The 21,733-nt window shown below is 45.6% G+C and overlaps 1 protein-coding gene across 2 annotated transcripts in view; it reads left to right on the top strand.

The window, feature by feature from the left end:
• HUS1 (HUS1 checkpoint clamp component) overlaps positions 1-4,751 on the top strand; it is a 215,522-nt gene extending 210,771 nt beyond the window's left edge. For both annotated transcript variants that reach the window (XM_086964900.1, XM_086964901.1), the window contains 2 exons: positions 1,531-1,662; positions 4,044-4,751. In XM_086964900.1, coding sequence (XP_086821026.1) covers positions 1,531-1,662; positions 4,044-4,126 — 215 coding nt within the window. In that variant the 3' untranslated portion in view covers positions 4,127-4,751. The remainder of the gene's footprint in view (positions 1-1,530; positions 1,663-4,043) is intronic.
• The last annotated feature ends 16,982 nt before the right edge of the window (positions 4,752-21,733 follow it).

Here is a 21,733-nt window from a genome sequence, read left to right on the forward strand (position 1 = left end):
TAATAAGGATCATGGACTACAGTACTGGACTGAGGATTTTATTGTGATTTTGACGCTCCTTCTTCTCATCTTCATATTCACGGAACGTTGTGGCCTTGACGGTAGACCATTGGAAGAAGATCGCCGGAATTATTACGTCTTAGGTTGAATTGTGTTGAATTTCTCCCGGTACATACCTGACATAACCCTTACCGCTGATTTTTGATTCCTTCCTGGGATCAGGTTGGCTCCTCCTTGCAGGCCACGGCCAGTGCCTTTTACAGGCAGGTAAGCTCTCTTTTTCTTCTTCAGTCACAGCAGCAAGACTTCACATAGGCTTCCCAACAAGGATTCTGGTCATTGTCTGGTGTCCTTTTATACATTGTGTGCAGGCCTTGTTGATGTTCAAGAGGCCCACCAATTGGAGGTCAAGGAGAGCAGTGCTTCCTCTTGTGGCCAAGGAATGAATCCAAGAAAACTAGAGTTTTTCCTTTATTTGAAAGTTGAACATTCCTCCAATGCAGAAGTGCATCTTTCTGTTATCCAATTTTCCCTGGCTGTGGTGAACAGTCACAGGTCTGATCAGTTTAAACTGATCCCATGGTCGGTAGTGGCAATAGCAACCTTCTTTCAAAATGAGGGAGTATATTTAGGTGCCCCTGGAGTAATAAGAGCACTGAGCTGATGAACAGAAAAGTAAAAAGATGGAGCACACCCAGTCAAGTAACATTATTGACAGGTTCAATAGAGAAAACAGGGTAACCAGATAAAAGCTTAAAGTGCAGGATAACACACCATCAAGCCATACAGAAAACTATAATCCCACTTAATGCAGTGGACTGCTTACCAGCAGGTGGTAGAGGGGGTAGAACATCCTCTACTTTGATCTTAAGACTTCCATCACAGGAGGTAAGCGATACACGCATCAGTAAGGGAAAGAGGGAATATAGTACATAAGAAGAAAGAGAAATATAAACAACTGCAAACAGACGATGATGACTAGTGCTGTACACATAATTTTATTACAGGGTCAGCCCAGCTGTTGTAAGCAGCGAAAGCCTGCATAACCCTGAAGTATGGCCTTGGGAACTGAAGCAACGGATAGGAGTTCTCTTATATTCAAAATCCCATTTAGTAGCCCTTTACTATAAGTCATGGAACAAAGTTTCACTTACAATGTTGTTAACGAGAAGTCCACTTTGTTCAGGAATGGGGGAAGATAGTTTGCACTCAAAGTGTACTTTGAGAATAAAGTTGATTTCAAATAAAGCATATTACAGCATTGCGTGATCCTTGGAAGCGTTCCTCCAAGTCACCATAGTGGAAGAGCTGTGTGTGTGTGTTGAAGTGCTTTTGATAGACTTGTGTATCGAATAAGACTGAAGACTTAATATTTGTGGTAATGGAATGGCATGCCTGCTAATTGTAAGCGAGGTGGCAGGAAGGACATAAAACCATGCTTAGACGTTTATCCAACTAACAATGCATTTGTTATAGGTTCTGATCACAATTATAAATGTGAGTTAAGAGTGGTTTTCTTTGTTGTTTTAGTTTCCGATGACACCTCTCAAGCTTCCACGCAGGATCGTGATCCTGAGACAATGGCTGAGGCACGCGTGGACATCAGGAAGCTTTTACAATTCCTTGCAGGACAGCAAGTGAACCCTACCAAGGCAATATGTAGTAAGTGATTTCTATTTAGACTGCAGCAATGTTATTTACTTCAAGTGTATTGGCCAAAATGTGTGAGCAGTTGATAACGAGACTGCACCACAGCATACCTTAAAAGGGGCTATAACACAATTTCAAATGGTTTAATTGAAAGCTTTAAAACAACTTAATTCTTTCAAATTTACATTTATTGTGTACAAGGCAAATAGTATGTGGGTGGGAGAGTGGCATGGAGGTATATAACATACAAAGGAAGTTTTTGGTCTTGGTTCTCATAATATTAGAAGTAGGTAGTTTTAGACAAACACAGGAGAAGCAAATGCTTTCACTAGATTAAGTGCAATGCAGAATGTCTGAAATATCTAATGCACATCTTTTAGGCTATTTTGGTACCAAATGTAGTGTTCTGAAAAGCAGTCACTTGCAATCATTCTGAAAATATATTTCCCTTATCACACAAGCAACTGGACTAAGTGAACAACAACTGATGCAAATACTGCATCCTGTTCTATGAGGACCCAGCAGTGAAGAGTAGATCCCTGAAATCTTCAAAGGTGACCACCCCCAAGTTCCATATTCCCATCAGAAGACACAAAGTTAATGTTTTTTATGCCAGACTTCAGTTGTGATGTTGGCTAAAAGACCCTTTCTCTTCACTTTGTGACTTGGGTGCCTGTGTCCCTTATTGACATAGGGTTATATGTATTTAGGTTTGGAATGACAGGTACTCTAAGGTTAAAGCAAAACCAAAGGGGATGATGGATGGAGTGGTGAACATTGCAAGCACTCACCCCCAGTCAACTGATCTGGGTTTAATCCATCATCATTCTTTAGCTCACTCCGCCACCCCAGTTCAGACATGGCCATATGCAAATCAGTCTGACCCTGTGCCTCATGGGAACAGTCCAGCCCAAATTGCCAAGCCATGTCTTCCCTGGACCGGAAACTCTAAGGTTGTCAGCAGCTTTTGATTTCTGGTATTCCTCAATGTTTGAGCATTCCACCCAAAACTGTGCTCGTTGATTTCAGTAATAACATAACCTCGATGATGGATAACAGGATTGGTGATTTTTCATGCAGGTTCAAGAAGTCTGTGTTTAAATAAACCTGTGCCTCTTTGCTCACCGTTTAACTCAGGGTTTCAGTGCTTGCAGGGCTCAGCTTTTTACTGAGCCCTGCAAGCACTGATAAACTTTCACTGACTAAAAGTCAGGAATGAGTAGTCAAGCAGAGGAATACTCTATGTTGCAAATTGGTAGGTTGACAAAGTCTATGACATTTCGTATGTTTTAAAAAAATATATATTCTGCTGCTGGGTGAATCTGTCGCTGCTAAGAAAGCTTCAAGAGAGTGGTTGCAGAGGACCCATTTAATGCTTCAAATGTTCTTGGTCTTATGCCTTACTTACCAAGCAGTTAAGATCAATATATAGAAAAGAGTGAAATTGGATCTTTATTGTAAGATGTTTTCAATGTACCAAAGTAGTCAGTAAAATCTGGTTGGGAAAAACACCCATCCAGTTTAACAATTGAAGTTCTTTAGTTTTGGTTGACCTTTTTCGAATGAGAGCAGTAGGGTTGAGTGAATCTCCCCCCCCCCTTTTTTTTTAAATGTGCTTGCGAGGACAAATTGTTGGGTTACAATCAAACACCTATTTGCTGCAGAGACAGGAGAAATCTGTTTACTTTCCAGCTCGGGCATTATCTGTGTTTCTCCTTAGAAGAACGAGATCCAGTATAAGTCACAAAAATGCCCAAGTTGCCCACAAACCTGACAGTTCTTGTGGTGTGTACCTTCTCAATAGACCTAATTTTGCTGGTGAGAGCCACTAAGACTATCTGAAAGTGCCTGAACGATCGTTTCTCAGTCTCTATGGCCTTTTTTCTATTTTGTTGTAAGAAGAAAGGAATATTGCAGAATTTCTTAGGTCTTTGCTTGTGCATGCAGCCGGAACAAAAAAGGTATTCACCCAACAGAAGATAGAAGTGGTGTCTGGAAACTCCAAACAGGCTGGGTGTAAAAATTCCCCCTGAGTTCCATCAGAAACTAAAGTGAGACTGCTCAACTTCTTTGGAGATTTCGTAGATGGGGAAAAGTAGAGCATTTCAGAGTGCAATTTCCTATACATTGCCTAAAAAGTCTCAAATGCTGCAGCCGGTCTGTATCTAGCAAGTCTGACCCACCCCAGGTGAGTTGCAGGGTTGAACTTAACAAAAACATTCCAAAAGCATTTTAAAATGTTGGTGAAATGTATTTTTCAACTGAATTACCTTACAAATTGGATACAATTCTGTGGGTTTAAGAAGTAGGTCAAATTACATGGGTATGCATTTTGACATTGCTTCCTATATTCCGAATGTATAAAACATCCTTCTCTCTGTTCTTTTTTCAAGATATTGTTAACAAAAGGATCGTCCACTTCATTTTGCTACATGAAGATGTTTCCTTACAATATTTCATCCCTGCTGTTGCTTGAATATGTTAATCTTGTGACAATGGACTATCTACAGAAGAAAAGTGTTTAAATTGCACACAATACTTGAATTCCACCCTGTGCGAGTTGTTCTGGCTCCAGTGCAGAAAGGTTGGCCAATACTAAATGAAAGCTGCAACATTGAAAATACAAAATGTTTTCCTACATTCAGTTGCCGGAATACACCTCCTCAACATATATTTTTGACAGCAGTATTACAATAAATAATTAAAAAACTTGTCAAACAGAAAGTTACACTACTACATTTTGTGTAGTTCTAAAGCTGTAATAGAAGGCTGAGTCCTAGTGTTTTTTTTCAGAAGTGTCTTTATTAGGTCCTTTTGGATAAATTTCCCAAGAAATATTTCTACTGTTGGAAAACAGAATATCCTAAGCAGGTTGAACAGTTACATTTTGTTTTACTATTACAGCATAGTGTGAAACGGTAATGATTTGAACAATTATTGTAACATGTTAAACTGCCTCTCTAAAGTGTCACTTAATTATGAACAGACATAGTTTATATGGGACAAGTGGATCTGGAACTAATACTGTACAAATACAAATTGCAAGATTTTTTGAGATTGTTATTCCACATGAGAGGACAATAAAAGGGAGGTTGCCCATATTCTGGTTTCAAAAGATGTTGGCTGTGTTCTCAAGAAAAAAGGATGTTTTAGAGGGTAGGTTGTTATAACACATTGTAGTGTGTGTGTTTCCATTGTGTGCTGTTTATTAAAGTCTCCGACTGGTATATCTTGCGCTAGACAAGCTTAAGGGCTTCATGTATATTTTCTTCCCAAGAAGCTATCTTTCCAATGATCAACAGTACCATTGAAATATTACACTTTAATTTAGAGATCCATGGCTCCAATTCAAAATATCCTTTCATCTGCCTTCTACTCAATCCCATCCTCATTTTTTTTAATTGGTTTTGCAATATGAAACAATATCAACAGTTGGTCCAGGACCCAAGCCGGCACCAGAACCAAACACATTGGAGTTGCAGATGAGTATGTTGCCACACATTCAAAACCTGATAGCCAGTAATATAGTTAAAATATTGATCACAACATATAACCATGAGGTGCTATCCATTTGATTGAGTCCTCCTATACAGGTTGTCCAAGATGGGGGCAGGCCACCTGTTCATATCCCTCAGCACTCCATGACCCACTCACCCATGACGTCGGAGTCCAGGAGAAGGCACTGGAGTGGATCATCTCCTTCCTCGCCGGAAGAACACAGAGAGTCCGCCTCCCCCCGTTCAGATCTGTAGCCAACGAAGTCATCTGCGGCGTCCCTCAAGGCTCCTCACTCAGTCCAACCCTCTTCAACATCTACATGAGCCCCTTCGCAGACATCGCACGCCAGCACAACCTCAACATCATCTCCTACGCCGACGACACCCAGCTGATCCTCTCCCTTACCAACGACCCCGCCACCGCCAGAGCCAACCTTCACGAAGGGATGAAAGAGGTAGCCGAATGGATGAAGAACAGCCGCCTGAAACTGAACTCGGACAAGACGGAAGTCCTCATCCTGGGATCCTCACCCTCCGCCTGGGACGACTCCTGGTGGCCCCCCGCCCTAGGCAGCGCACCCAAACCAACAGACCACGCACGCAACCTGGGCTTCATCCTGGACTCCTCCCTCTCCATGACCAGACAAGTCAACACCGTCTCCTCAAGACCTGGTTGTTCGAGCAGTAGCTGAAACCCCCCCCCCCCCCCCCCCCTCGATATGCAATGTGCGTGGGAAGGCAGCAGCCCGATCATGCAACCCACTCACACCGTGGGCAGGGCCAGACAGTCCACAGCAGAGTGAAGTGCCTCAATGTCCCCAGCAGGGCATGCCTCAGAGCACACCAACACAGCTTCATCAGGCCCCTATGTGAACAACAGAGAAGCTTGTAAAAGCAGGTGTGCATTGGGCAGTTAATGAGGGGGAAAGTCGTCCTTCGCTTCCATGTTCCTAATGTTTAGATCCCAGTTCATTCCCCCAAATCCCGCACCCACCACGTCTATGAGCCTCTGTGAGGACATGTGATTCAGACAGAGCCCTCTATAAGAGAGTGTGTAGCCAACACAGTACATCAGGAGCCACATATGATTCCCATGACCTAGAATTCTGTTGCTTTAACAATATAAACGCCAGGTCAACAAATCTATGCTGGTATGTTTCCCCCTTGACTCTAGGGCAAATGCCCAACAAACAGGATTTCTGTGCGGCCGAAACCACGCCATCAGCCATCCTGGAGGTAGTCTCAACAATCTCCCCCCAGGTCCCCTCCATCACCGGGCACTCCCACACCACGTGAAGGAAGCCCGCATCCGGTGGCCCACACCTGGGGCACACGGAGTGGTCAATTGGGTACATACAGGCAATGTGTTGTGTGAGATATGTTTGGTGTAGGTAGTTAAACTGCATAAAACAGAAACGTGGGTTCCGTAAGACCCCTTTAACCTACTGCAGTGCTTGGAACCTTTGTGGCTGTAGATACACATGTTGTGCATACTCCTGCCATCTAGTGTTGGGTCTGGATGTGTGAAAGCTGTTTTTCTTTGAAGGAGTCTTTCGAGTCACAAGGTAGAGTGACTCCTCCTTTTGGTGATAATGCGCACTGGTCATAGGGGAGCCTAGCCTTCTCCTTACTCTCTGCGAACATGGACCGCACAAAGGGGGCTAATTTGTCAGCACTCAATTTATAAAGTTCTATAGGAATTCTGTTCGGGCCCGTAGCTTTCCCGGAATGAACCTCTCTAATGGCCTGTGCCACCTCTTCTTTAGTGAATGGGGAGTCTAAGTATTCACGATTGTCGTCTGATAGATTTGGCATCCGGATATCCTTGATCATTTCTACATTTGTCCTCCTCCGAGTACTTCCCGGCAGTAGTGTATACCCCCCTATAATATTTCGAGAACTCGTCAGTCACTGCTTGCGGATCCCTTATCATACTGGAGTTTTCCCCCCTGTAGCTCCGGCACCAGCCTTGACGCCAACTCCCCCCTTTTCAAGCCATGCTATTAATTTACCCGCCTTGTCTCCATGTTCATAGATCCGGCTCTCTGTCTCATCACTTTGTGCTCTGGCCTTGTCTCCAGCAAGGCCCCTATATTCATCCTGGCACATCTTTAACCAGTGCACATCGTCTGGGGCAGCTGCCCGAGACACCTTCTCCAGCCTCACCACTTCCGCCTCTATCCTATCCATTTCGGCCCATCGCATCTTCTTTTTCCCGGCAACCAGAGACACTACCTCCCTACGAATCACAGTTTTAAAAGCTTCCCATAGAGTCTGCGCCGAGTCCACTGTACCACTATTTTCTAGTAAATACCTTTCCGTAATTTTAGTGATTTCTTTCTTTGTGGCCGGGTCTTTCAGGAGCCATGCATTAATCGGGGTAACTCTACCTACATCTGCTTGACCAATCTCCACCCGGAGCCAGATCGGGGAGTGATTGGAGATTCCTCTCCCCAGGTGTCATACCTCACACATCGCGGTGGCCTGGGCCGCTGGTAACAGCATGTAATCTATTCTGGACAGGCTGTGATGCGAGACGGACACATGGGTATAGTGTACCTCATTTGGATTCCTTATCCTCCACCCGTCAACAAGCCCCGTCGTTTCTAAGAAGTCAGGGAGCCATCTCTGCGCAGGTCTCCATGTTCGCGCCGGGTGTCTATCTAGTTCCCCATCTACCTCTGCATTGAAGTCCCCTCCCATCACCAGGAAACCCAGCGGCAAAGAGAGAAAAATAGTGCCCAGGTCACAGAAGGTGTCTGCTTGAAGACCAGGTGGAACATACTCAGTTTGGGCCTCCCCCTGGGGCCAATACAATATCAATTCCGAGTCACCTCCGATGTACCTCCCAGCGGAATGGAAGGCCTCCAAAATGTGGTCACGCGGAATGGTGCGACGGGGGCTCACCTCCACCCATCAAGTCGCCAGTCAGCGTCTGTGTCCCCCTGGTGAGATATAATAATAGATCGGCCGATCCGTCTGGCTGGGTCCTCCTGTGCGCCAAATCAGGTCCCCCAACAGGCAATAATGTGGGGGGAGCAGGCCAGGGCACCACACAGGTGTAGTGGTGAGGGCCCCTATGAAGTCTACCTCCTCAGGGCAAGATCTTATTTTGGCGCAGCAGCGCCGCTCCTCACCTCGCAGGGCGCCCTCCTGACGGTTGAGGAAAGAGAGGGATTGGGGGGAGTCCCACCGCGGCTCCGGCGGTTCCGCAGCACTGACAGCGACGGTGGGTCTTTTTTCCAGTGTATTCTTATAGGGGGTGGCAACTACTCAACTCTCCAGCCGCCCGCGAGACTGTCAGCGTCCATGCGACGCCCGCACTCTCTCGGCAGGTGTCGCTCAGCGAGTGTGCCATTGTTCCCCATGTGGGCGGTGGGGACGTCTCTCTGGCCGCCAGACACCGCGGCGATAGTGCTGATTACTCCGGGGCCCATCCAACATGCTTTAGTGCTGGTCCCTCTCTGCTTCATAGTGTAGGCGGCGGGGCCATCCCTCCAGACGCCGCGGCAAGAGCGTTGGTGACTCCGAGGCCCGGCCAACAGTCCTCAGTACCGGCCACTCTTCACAGATGCGCTCTCTGCTCAGCGTGTTGGACGGCTGGGTCGTCCACCGGGCAAACAGACGCTGCTGTGCAATTTTTAGTGGCTCCAGGGCCCAGCCGGTAATCCTCAGTGCCGGCCCCGGTGTTTGTCAGCTTTGCGTCCGGGTTCGTGGAAAATCGAGCACCAGGCTTCGGAGGATCACCAGGCCCCAAATTACAGGCGAAATATCTCCGGCCCCCGATGGCTCAGCGGGGCCGGAGTCGGTTTGACAGCCGTCGCTCCTCCTCGACTATACAGCGGCAGGCTCGGGGATCAGGATGGTTTTCAGGATGTCGGGCTTGGGGACAGGTCCGGCAGAGCCGAGCACTCACACGGCCATCTTGGACCGGTGCGTGGCTCCTCCTCTGGTCCAAATATTTTAACCCTCGTCCTCAGCCTTGGGGCGAGTAGCTCTGAGACATCTTGATCTTTTAGCCTCCTGCATCCTCCTTTGCTGACTATACCCGATGGCATATGTGGGCTCTGCAGCATAATTTGAAGTACCAGTGGGACAAATACTGAGAAAACCTATGTGATGCCATTCAGATTTCAAACAAGACTGTATACGATCAGCAATGGTGGCTAACTGTAGCAATGAAGAATACACCAGTAATTTCTTGTGATTTGGTTCTTTATTTAAACCCCCAGCACAGGAGAGTAAATTGTACAGCTGACAGGAAACAGAGCTTCTCTCATAACAGCTCACAGAGAAACCCCATACACATATAAACAATTCTGGAACTTATTCAAGGTTCCACACATTACACAAATCTTAAAGCGATATACTACACAATCCCCCTTCTTAAAAGAACAATTAAAAAAAACACAAAAAAAACTAAGTACAATCAAACAATTCCAAACTTTTAGTTTTTTTACAATTCTTCCACTTGAAGTTTTAACAATAGATTCATTAGGAACAATTCTAGATGCATCCGATGACACTTGTAAATTTTCCTTAACCTGAGAACTACTCCCAGATATAGAATTACTGTCATGAACTATAGGATTGTCACTTCCAAAATCAATTTCAGATGGTGAATTATTACTGGAGTTATCACAATCCTGTGATTCTTCTACTGTAATATCCCACCACCATGATGTAGAATTTTTGCACACCTTATTTTCTTTTACATCACCATGGGACACAGGTGCAAGACGACTAAAATGCCATACTTCGCCATTTTGTTATAAAGCTGTGTTGTTCATAAATTTAATAACCATTCTGGGTTCACTGTTTTTGCTCTCACCTTTTGTGGTCTTCCTGGCACTCTTTCCACGAACCCATTGACCTTTGCATAAGCTGGCCTCTTTAGCTCCATGTTTAGAGTCATAATAGATTTTATTCTTTGTTTGTGAATCCTTAATGCTCTCTCTAACTTTAGATAAATCACAATTAGTAATACCACTTTTATTCATCCAACCTGGATTGATCTTTGAATGTGGTATTCTACCTCTCATTAATGAAAAGGGCTTTGATTTGTTGAGCCATGAATAGTACTTCTATAAGCCCAAAGTAATTTCTTTAATTCAACATCCCATGATAGATTACCTTTATTTGCCAACTGCAATACTCCCTTAATACTGCGGTTGGCTCTCTCCACAATACCATTTCCGCTGGGATGGTAAAGAGCAGTAAATCTCTGTTGTATACCAGAAGCCAATAAATTGTTTTTCATTTCCATGGGTTTAAATTGCACGCCATTGTCTGACAAAATATATTTAGGAAAACCTTCTCTTAAGAAAATTTCATCTAGAAAAGTAATGACAGTTTTGGTATTAATCACATTTACCACACTGATTTCCAACCATATTGAAAATGTGACATTCAAAACTAGAATATACTTCTGTACCCCATCTCGCCAAGTGACTGGGCCCATGAAACCAATGGCTACAACTTCCCAAGGAAATTTGGGACAATCAGGAGAGGCCAATGGTGGATTCAAAGTTTTGAATGTTTTTTCAGAGACCTCACATTGCACACATGACCTCACACACCTCTCAACTTCCACATCCATCTTTGGCCACCAATAGAGTTCTTTGATACGAAGTTTTGTGCGAGTGAACCCTGAATGTCCTTCATGGCAGAGATCAATGATTTTTCTCCTTAAGTCTTTAGGTGGGATGATCCTATCACCTCGTACAACTAATGTATTGGACATACTAAGTTCATCCCGAACTTCCCAAAATCCTCTTAAATCATCATCGATGATGTTTTTGTCCATGCCATTCCAACCCTTGACAATAAATTGTTTCAGAACAAGTAAAATCTGGTTATTGTTTTCTGCTTCAAGCCATTCTTCTTTGGTAACACTACTTTGAGTTTTATCAACAGAAACATGTGCAACAGAAAAATCATTCCACTGATTTTTATCTAGCTCAATCAGCGGTAAAGACATACGACTCAAAAAATCAGCAGTGAAATTTCTTGTGCCTGGCACATACTGGACGTCATACATAAAGTCTTGCAGTCTCATGGACAACCTTGCAATCCTAGCTGTAGCATTAGTGAGACCATCCGTTGTTAGTAATTTCGTCAAAGGTTTGTGGTCACAACGAACAATAAACTTCCTTCCCCACAAAAACTTCCTAAAATGCTCTAAAGCCCATCCTACGGCGAGAGTTTCTCTTTCAACCACTGAATAACGTTCTTCTGTGGGAGAAAGGGAACGAGAAGCAAACGCTATGATAACTTCTTTTTTGTTCTCATTAATTTGGGTAAGAACACTACCCAATCCCTTGCTACTGGCATCAGTTGTCACTATGGTGTCTGCATTGGGATCGAAACCTTGTAAACTAGGAGCTTGTTTGATAGCCTTTTTTATTTCTTCAAAAGATTTCTGGCAAAGTACACACCAATTAAATTGTACTTTGTTCTTTAGTAGAGATCTCATAATATGGGTTTTTTCTGAAAATGTATCCACATATTTTGCATAAAACTCTGCGAGTCCTAAAAATGACCTAAGATCTTCTTTAGATTTTGGTGCAGGAGCATCTCGGATTGCACTCACTAAACTAGACTTTGGCCTTATGCCAAATGAACTAACCTCATGCCCTAGGTAAGTAACACTTTTCCGCAGACTTACACTTTGAAGTTCTGCTGTAACGCCTTTATTCAGCAAAATACTCATTACCTTTCTCATACGCTCGTCATGTATCTTCTTGTTTGGTCCCATTATAAGGATATTATCCTGAAAAAATATTACACCTTGCATATCACCAAATAACTCATGCATAAGCCTCTGAAAAACGGCCGCAGCGGACGCCAGCCCAAATGGCATGCGGCAAAATTGAAAACACCCAAAAGGAGTGCAAAAGGCAGTGAGGTGTTTACTCATGGGGTGCAAGGAAATTTGGTGATACGCACAAGATAAATCAACAGTCAAAAACCATTTAGCACCTTTGGTCAAAGTAAGCATCTCGTCAATCCTGGGAAGTGGAAAGCGATCAATTATTATATTATCATTCAAATACCTTCAAGCTATGCACATGCGGATTTTGCCATTGGAGCGTCTAGCGATAACGATCGGAAAAATCCAATCAGACGCTTCAACAGGTTAAATTATTCCAGCATCTAACAATTTGTTAATTTCTTTCTTTACCTCATCACGCACAATAAGTGGAATGTGACGTACTTTATGTACTTTTGAAATAGCATTCAGTTTAACTCTGATTTTGTGTGAAAAACCTTTGAGATTCCCAATACTTACATTGAAAACTCCCGGAAATTCTTTTAAAATCCAATTCTTTGTGTTTTCAGATTCACACATAACTAACACTTGTTCAGGGCTATTAGGATTAAGAAGTATATCAAGCGAGCGTTGATCCTTCCAGCCCAAAACAGGTGGCCCATCTTTAGCTACGTAAAGTTACCCACAGACCTTCTACTATCATCACCAGTAATGTTTAGAACTACATGTCTAGCTCTGTTGCTTGAAGTATCCAAATCCTCATCACAATTACTCTCATCATCATCTGATAAGTCAGAGTCATTATTAGTTACACAAGTTACTCTTGTTTTCTTTTGAAATTTCCTTCTACACTGTTTAGTAAAATGACCAATCAGGCAACAGGCTGCGCATTTTGAAGACTTAACATGGCATTTATCAAACCTAGCCGTGTGTGATCTACTGGCACATCTGTAACAAGCAAAGAATTGAGTAGAGTTATCTTCTCTCTTGAAATTGGAATTTTGGTGTGGTTTCCAATTTTGATATTGTTTGGACTGTCTGACATTAGAATTCTTGTCTTTCCTTGTGTCGCTGATCTTATTAGGAGTCACTGGATCATTGGAAGTGGAGACTGCTTTAGCACATCTATCTGAAAGTTATGCATTTTTAACTAATTTAATTATGTCTTTGAGACATGCATCTCCTTCTTCCACAACTTGTCTTGGACATTTTTATTTTTATTGCACATAACCACTTGGTCCCTAATCATATCGTCATGTAAAGATCCAAACTTGCACTTGATGGCCAAATTCTTTAAAGCAGAGACATAATCCTCAATGGTCTCATTTGTGTTTTGTTTACGCTTGTAGAAGGTACGTCTAGAAACTGCTACATTTATAATTGGGGAATAATGGTCATCCAGATCAAAATCTCCACTCCTTTCAGACTTTTGCAGCTGTAAATAAACTCTGAGCCCTTCAGGTCCTAAACAGTGCATTAAAATTCTTTTTTTTCTTTCTGGAGACATGTTACTGCCATTATCTTCTAGAGTGGAAATATAATTTAGGAAATATTCTTTCCAATCCAACCATTTGATATTTGGTTCGCCTGGATTAACAAAAAATTCTTTTGGATCACTCAAAGTAATGCTCATGTTACTCTGTGAAGTAGAAGCTGTCATGTTACTCTGTGTAGTAGACGGTGTTCTTGATTCTCCATTCATTTTTTATGTGAATTAAAACAATAATAATAGGAAACAAATAATAACATTTGCAATCTTACTGTATAAGAACAATGAATTACAAGTCTGGGAAAGCACAGGTTAAATCCTCAGATTCCTGTAGTTCGCGCTAAATAAAGAAGAAGAAAGAAAAAAATTTAAATATGGCAGACACGTTGCATGACCTTTGCGTGAACTTTGCGCTGCGTAAATGACATCAATGCGCTGAGTTTCCAGTAAAGAAAGCAATGCGTAGGAGCATTCACACACGCACCGGTTGTCGGAAGACAAGCATCCTGAAACAATGGTAACCAGCTCGTGCTCAGAGTCCGTAGGCAGCTCACGCTTCAGACTTCAAAGGTAAACACAGATGCCCACGCACTAACTGGCTAGCGCTTAAGATCCAAATTAAGCTCGTGCTTGAAGCTTCGTAGATTTCAAAGATAAACACAGCTGGCTCACGCTTGAAGGCTGGCGCTTGAAACTTTGTTGATAAACAAAGCTGCTACAATCTGATTACTGACATCATGAGTGAATAAACATGCAGAATCAATGTAAGAAGTATTAGTTTAATTTTAACTGCTAGTAAGCAAAGTAATCTCGCAATTATAAAGTCTCAGCATAAAAAGTCAGAATGAAGAAAACTCACGAATAGAAGAATGTCTGGAGGCTTCTTTTCATCCGTGAAATGGTAGGCTGAATGAGCCAGTGCGGCACAAATGAAGATGAAGGTCCTTGAATTTTCCCTGAGGATTGTAATTCGTTCTTTGGACTATTTTCAATACAAAGTCCTTAATTCTTCCTTAGAAGCTTGTACTGAGGGATCCCATCCTCGTCGCCAAATGGTGTAGCAATGAAGAATACACTGGTAATTTCTTGTGATTTGGTTCTTTATTTAAACCCCCGGCACAGGAGAATAAATTGTACAGCTGACAGGAAACAGAGCTTCTCTCATAACAGCTCCCAGAGAATCCCCATACACATATAAACAATTCTGGAACCTACTCAAGGTTCCACACATTATACAAATCTTAAAGCAATATACTACACTAACCTACTGCAGTTAGACCAGCAACATGCCCCTGTCACTTCTCCCAGATCTGATTGTGGTGACAGACCCGCCAGTGCTGCACTGAGGAGATCCTTTGGGGGAGGTGGAAATTAGGAATCTGGTGTCTGATGGAAGTCCGACTCTATATTAACTTGCTGGAGCTACAAGCCATTTGCTTGGCCTTGAAGGCCTTCCTAACATCTATTAGAGGGAGGTTGGTAAAGGTTCTCACGGACAACCCCACTGCCTTGTGATACTGCACAAGGCAGAGTGAGGTTCTGGGCCCTGTACCAGGAAGCTCTGCACATCTGGTGTTGTTTGGATTGTAAGATGTAAGATGTAGACGTATTTGTAAAGCGCACTGATACCCCGGCAAGCAGTGTGTCCTGGCGCTGTACTCATACCGCTGGGGAACCCGTCCTGGCTTTTCCCCGTGAAATGTCCACTCCTGGGCATCCCCGGGGTGCAACCAGGCATCCCCAGCGCTGTAAGGGGGCCGTTGTGGAGGCTAAGCAAGCTATTGCCCAGAGTTGCAGCGTGGGACTCATGCTCAGAGTAGGCACCGAGGCGAGAAATCATGTCCGAGGAATTATGAGCCCAAGATCAGCCGAGGCGGGATTTGAACCCTGGTCCCGACCAGACCTCTATACCAGGGACTGCCGCTCTAAGCAGTGAGCCACACTCCTCCACATAGGATAGCTTTTTGACTACCAGACAAAGTCCTCGAATGGCAGGCTGACGATCTCAGCAGACAGCTTCTGGCAGACTACGAATGGTGACTGCATCCTGAGGTATTAGTTGAGGTAAGGAGTAGCTACAAGGGATTTTGTTTATCTATAACTTTTGATCAACTTGTGAGTTAGTTAACAGAGATCTAACCCCAATGTATCCATAGGATAACAGCAAAACTCTTCATTAGTGGAAACAATAAATGATAAGCAGAACGAGGGAAAAAGCACACAGAAAGGTAGTTTTATCTGAAAAAGTATTATATTGAATAAATCAACAAATAAATATACGGAGATATGGTGAACAAATTTGTATCAGCAAAAAATGTTAGGGACAGATGTATACAAAAATCAACAGATCCGTTCATAACAGCTCATCAGCTCCTTAAATCATGAAAGGTAACCAAGTCAAACAATGTACGATGGTTAACTCTTGGTGCAGATGGATTGCTTTTGGAGATGATGAAAAGGTCGACGTTTCGGTCTTGGTTGCAGATGTCTATAAGACCATCATCAGGACTGTAATGTTATTGCAATGAGTGCCCCCTAAGTAAGAACAATATATTGCAATTACTTAATATGCCAACTGAATTGAATAACCACATGGACAAATAAAATACTTAAAAATTGGATAGAGAAACCGTGTGCTACACATCCTAGCGATGTGACTTAAAATATTTACATTTACATTTAATTAGTGAAATAAAATTCAATGAAGGCTATTCTTTCTGAAGTCATTGTTACTTTGACAGAACATAAAATTTCAACAAGTTTATGAACTTGAAAACTTACAACCTTATCATTAGTTTGTGACATTTGATACGGAACATACATAGTGAACAGTGCTTTTGGGTATCTAAACATACATAGTGAACAGTGCTTATAAATAGCTAATAGCAAATCAGTCAGGTGTGAGTGTCACCAGCATTCGTGTAACTCACCAAGGAAACATAAATCAACTTACTATGCACTAAAGCGAAAGTTGCTCAAATAAATGAGTCACTAGATGTGGGTCGCTACAACGCTCTTATCTGAAAAAGAGAGCGGCTCGTTACCCTGGTGTTGTTATTAAAAACTAGAGACTAGCGTAATTAATAGAGGGCTAATCATACCTGTTGTGTTTGATTACACAGATCCAGTGTTTAAAAGTTGGAACCGGCAAAGTTGACCGCTCAGATCTCTATAAAAAAGAGGGAATACATTGTATAGGTTATGACCTGCCCAAGGAGTCAAAACTAATGCTATGATCAAAAGACTAGAAATCGCTTATGCAAGCAAAAGCGGTAACAGGTGAGACTGAATGGTAAAGTTAATTGCTCGCAGGGGAAACAATGCCAATACACGTGACCTGGGTGCACTGCTTAGTGAAAGAAGAGGCAACCTGATCGCTTCTAACTGCTAATGGTCTGACGGCTAGGCAGCAATGTATGAAGGCTCGCACCAAACCTCAGCGGTTTCAATATCAGGCCGGCAAGTTTATTCAACAAAAACGGCTGTGTACACAGTATTAGGGGGCCTTTCCTCACCCTGCATACCAGTGAACATATTACTAAACTCCTATTAAATGTAAGAAGTCTGGTGCACTTTAAACAAACGAGCAGAATGCATGTGGCTTATAGTACTGTTCCGAAGCCTACGCTATCGATGTTTTCGCTTGGTCAATAAACCGCAGGGCTTCACTTACGTTATTCAAAAGAGCTTCTTCGAAACAGCGTGTTCCGTGTTCAGGCTAGGAAACATCGGTCCGCAGCAGATAGGAGATTGTTTCACATGTTTGGATTTTAAAGGCCGCGACCCGAAAGCTGATCCTGGTCGGGCTAGGGACTGGAAATAGAGACTAAGCCTGTGGTTTGTCAAAAAGGCAGACCTCGAAAGAGTCGGCCATCTTAGAATGTCTGAATCATCAAGTGTACAAGTGCATTGAAAACGCTTGGTGACAGTCACACCCATCAGTTAATAAAACGCGATCAGCCAGCCACATATCAAAAAAAGGTGACAGTGAATCGCATAGATAACTTTATATTCATATAACATTATAATTCGGGAATTAAATCTAGCGAGCACGATTGCTGCAAAGTTCCACTATAATTTTGGAGTGCAAGCTTGGAAAATATCACATTTGACTGAAAATACATTCAAATTAAGCAACTAGACACAAACATAATGTGAGGAAAAAAGGGGTCAATCCTTTTATATGCAAAATCGAAACAATGATGTAGGATTCATTGTCGTCTAGGATTATATTACGAGGACAGTGAAAGTAGAAAATCGCGTTTTGTATTCAAATACACCAACAAATACCAACATTTCACAGCTAAAAACAGAGAAAAACAGTAAAGAGAATGTATCTCTGTAGAAAGAGTCTGCAGTTGGAGCAAAATGTTATTGCTTTATTGTAATGAAAAACAATTGTCAGATCTAAATAATTCATGGGAAAAGGGTCATTCAAAGAAAAATGAGTAGCCTTCAACTATGGTATAACTCCAGAATTTGTGAGGTGTAGATACGCCTCCTTGTGGGCATAGATACTCGAGCTGATGTCACATTTGACCTTAAGTCAAACAGATAGGGCCTTGGGGGAGGAGCTACATCAGCAAACAAGATGGCTGCTTAGGCTCCCGGCTCCGCCGACCTCCGTAACCCGCCACGATATCCTGTACATTATCCTGACTTTACGCCTAGTCTCTGTGTGCATGAACTGTTCCGCACTCAGATGGTGAAATCCGGAAACTTTTATCGGCTTGTTTGACGAAGTTCCATCGAGTTGAAGTTTGCGGCCTACTCCAACGGTGAAGCCGGGGCCTGGTGTACTTTCACAGCCGGGCTGTAGTGCAACAACATCGGCCAGGAGAATCAGGCTGGGTCCGGTCGACCGGAGTGAAATCTTTGTTTAAGCCCGAATTTGGCGGCGATCGTTTTTATTGCTCAGCATCGATGGAGGAGTGATACTGCTTGCTGCTGGCTGCGGGTGGGGGCCCTCGTCCCGCGGACCCGGTTTGCGCCCGCCGGGGTTTGGTGGTTCGGGGTCTCTGGCCTGCGGCCTTAACCGGGTAGACCGTGGTTGCGAACAAAGACGGGTCACCCTTCGCATTTGCACGTTCGTGGTCCTGTTTGTCCCCCCCTGCCACCCCCCCGAGGATGCCAGATTCGCCTGGGGAGGTGATTGTGATTGATGTCGGGCATGAGAATATGGATCGAACGGTGCATGAGCCATCGCTGAGGTCAATATTGGCAGAACTTTGGGCATTTCGCTCACATGTGGATACTTTGTTGAGCAAATTGGACACACGCCTATCTGAGATGCTCCTGGTGAAACCGGAACCAGCCTTACTGTTGGAACAGAAATCTGCAGCCATTCAAACCGCGGCCATTTTGACTCAGTGCGAGAACCCCGTGAGGAAACCAGTATTGGAACCATCGGATGGTGCCCTGGGAGACGGTGTTCCCGAGGATTTCATGGTATTGCTGAACCTTCCACCGCTACCGGCTTTGGAGATATCATCAGGCGTTCCCCTCCCGTAGACTTTTGTTTGTGACTTTCCATTCATTTTGTGGTCATCTCCTCCTTTCCTGGTGACGCCACGACTCCTGTGCAAGATACATTGGGACTGTTCATCTAGGAGGGAGAGTTCTTCTGCGTCTACAGTTCCTGTGGACTCACTGCCTGCCAGTAGCCATGGTCTGCTTTCTGATGACTCTCTTCTCCTTTATTGCTTCTTTGTGTGCCTTTGGGTCTCGCTGGGGGGGGGTTTGTGTTCTTGTTCGGAAGGGCCAAGGTTAAGATCGAATGGGTCGGGAAGGGTTGGAGTGACTTTCACAAGTGTTGGACCTGCAACTGTTTGCTCTAAGAGGCTGGGCGGTGTCTCACGGTACCCTCTAATTTCTTCTATATTGTTGTCATAAGTTTGACTTTTAGTGATAGGGGGTGGCTGCTTCAGGCGAGGGGGTCTAAAGGGGCTGGGAGCCCACATGGATATGCCCTCCTCCGTTCTTTTTCCTACCTTTGGGGTTTTAGTTATCTGAAAGAGACACGTTAGTGATAGATTCCTTACCTTAGAATATCCCCAGGCGTCAGACTGGATCCGGAAACTTTTGCGTAGCAGTACCCTTGCGCGTCGGTAGGCGTCGTCTGCGGCTCCGCGTCTGTCGTCGGCGTCGTGGGCGCCGTGATGACGTCGTCGGAGTACTTAGACGCCGCCTCCGTGTGCTGACGTCAGTTCTTCTTTTTTGGAAAGAGCAGTTCCCTAGTCACTTTTTGACTAAGTTTTGGTGATCTTTTGATCCATTTCGAAGTCTGTACGACTCCGACGGGGCCTGTAGGGATGCCCGGATTCAAGCATTGCGACGAGTGTGACCGTACCATGTCGGTCACGGATCCCCACCGCCTGTGCCTGACGTGTTTTAGCGTCGACCATGACGACGAGGCCTGCCCCGACTGTCGGGCCCTTTCGAGGAAGGCCAGGCGGGAGCGGTCCCGCAGGCGACTCGAACTTCGGCAGTCGGCCCCGCACCGTGTGAGGTCCCGGTCCCACAGGAGGTCGAGGGACAGGTCGCGGGGACGGAGCCGTCACAGCTCCGGGAGTCGGCACCACTCTTCCGGGTCCAAGTCGTCAGGTTAGAAGCATAAGAAGTCGAAGAGAAATCATCACTCTTCTGACTCCCCCCGACGCTCGCGCGATGCGGCCGGGGGTTCGGGTGACACCGCCCAAGTTGCTCCTCGGGAGTCGCGGGCGCCACGTCCGGCCTCATACCCCCCGGTCCCTGGGCTGAACGCGATGCCGGAAGAGATTGAGCGTTTCCTCATGGCCATGAGGTCCCTTTCTCCTCAGACGGGTTCCGCAGCGCCTTCGGGCCCAGTGAACCCGTCTGGGGTCCCTAGTGGGTCGGGGGCTTCGACCCCGACGCCGTCGGGTGCTTCGGCCCCGACGCCGCCGACGCCTTCAGGCCCGGCGCCGCAGGGTCCCACGATCCCGACACCACCGGTGCCCTCGGGCCCGGCGCCGCAGAGTACAGCGGTCCCGGCCTTCCTCGGGCGATGGATCGTCACTGGTGGACCTTACGACCCCCCCGGTGTCGGTCCGTGTGGTGTCCCCTCTGGCGCCGTCCTCGGGCGGTGCCGTCCCCGATGCCTCCTTTCATTCGGTTCCGACGTCGGGACCACGCCTATCGGCGCCAACCCCGACGCCGTTTGGAGATTTCAGCTTCTACGAGCCGACCTCATACCATTACGACCCTGAATCTCAGGAGATGAGGGATGAGGAGGATTGGGAGGGGTCTGAGGACCCTCTGGCCAGGGAGTGCCAGTCTAACATGGACTGGGCAGGAGACCTTGGGGAGGCCAGTGGCCTGGACACCTCTCCAGACACTGGATTTGTCTTTCCTCCTACCGTGGCTTCGGAGGAGGGAGCTATTTATGGTGTGGTGTTGACGAGGGCTGCCAAGGCCTTGGGCCTTGAGCTCCCCGTCGCGGCCGTCAGGACTAACCTCCTCACTGAGGTCCTTAAGCCGCAGTCATGCTCCATGGAGCCTCTGCTGCCGTTTAATGAGGCCTTGACGGACGTTCTTTTGGGGACTTGGTCCAGGCCCGCTACGGGTTCGCCTGTAGATAGGAACGTGGCCAGACGCCACCGCCCGGCTCCGGGCGACACATGTTTTCTGTCCTCCCACCCCAACCCCGAGAGTCTGGTCATCCAGGCCTCTAACTCCCAGACCGCCTTCCCGACGGCCCCGCCGGACAGGGAGTCGAAGAGGTACGAGAACTATGGTAAGAAGATCTTCTCGTCCCTTAGTTTGGGACTGCGGTCGTCCAACACCGCATGCCTCTTGGGCCGCTACACCCACTCTCTGTGGGAGACGGTGGCGGAAGTGCTGCCAGAGTGCCCGTTGGAGGTACGGGCCAAACTCGGCCAAGCCCTTGTGGAGGGCTGGGACGCAGCCAAGTATTCAATCAGGTGTGGACTGGATACTACTGACTCGCTGGGCAGAGCGATGGCTACGACGGTGGCGGTACGACGCCACGCCTGGCTGAGATCCGCCAATTTTTCGGCAGACGTCCAAAACACCCTCATCGACATGCCATTCGATGGCCGTCGCCTCTTTGGCGACAAGGCAGACCACGTGCTTGAGCGCTTTAAGGACTCCAGGGTTACGGCCAAGTCCTTGGGTCTCTCTGCCCCGTGCCAGCAAATGGGTGCCTTTCGCTCCTTTCATGGGCAAGAAAGGGGCGTCCCCACACGTGCCGCCAGCCACTCGCCGCAAACTGCCGTCCAGCGCGGCGGCGGCCGTGGAAACCGCCGTGGAGGCGGTCGGGGGAACAAGCGGAGTCAGTCCACACCT

Source organism: Lissotriton vulgaris, chromosome 4_1 (assembly GCF_964263255.1).
Source record: "Lissotriton vulgaris chromosome 4_1, aLisVul1.2, whole genome shotgun sequence".
Classification (NCBI taxonomy): Eukaryota; Metazoa; Chordata; class Amphibia; order Caudata; family Salamandridae; genus Lissotriton; species Lissotriton vulgaris.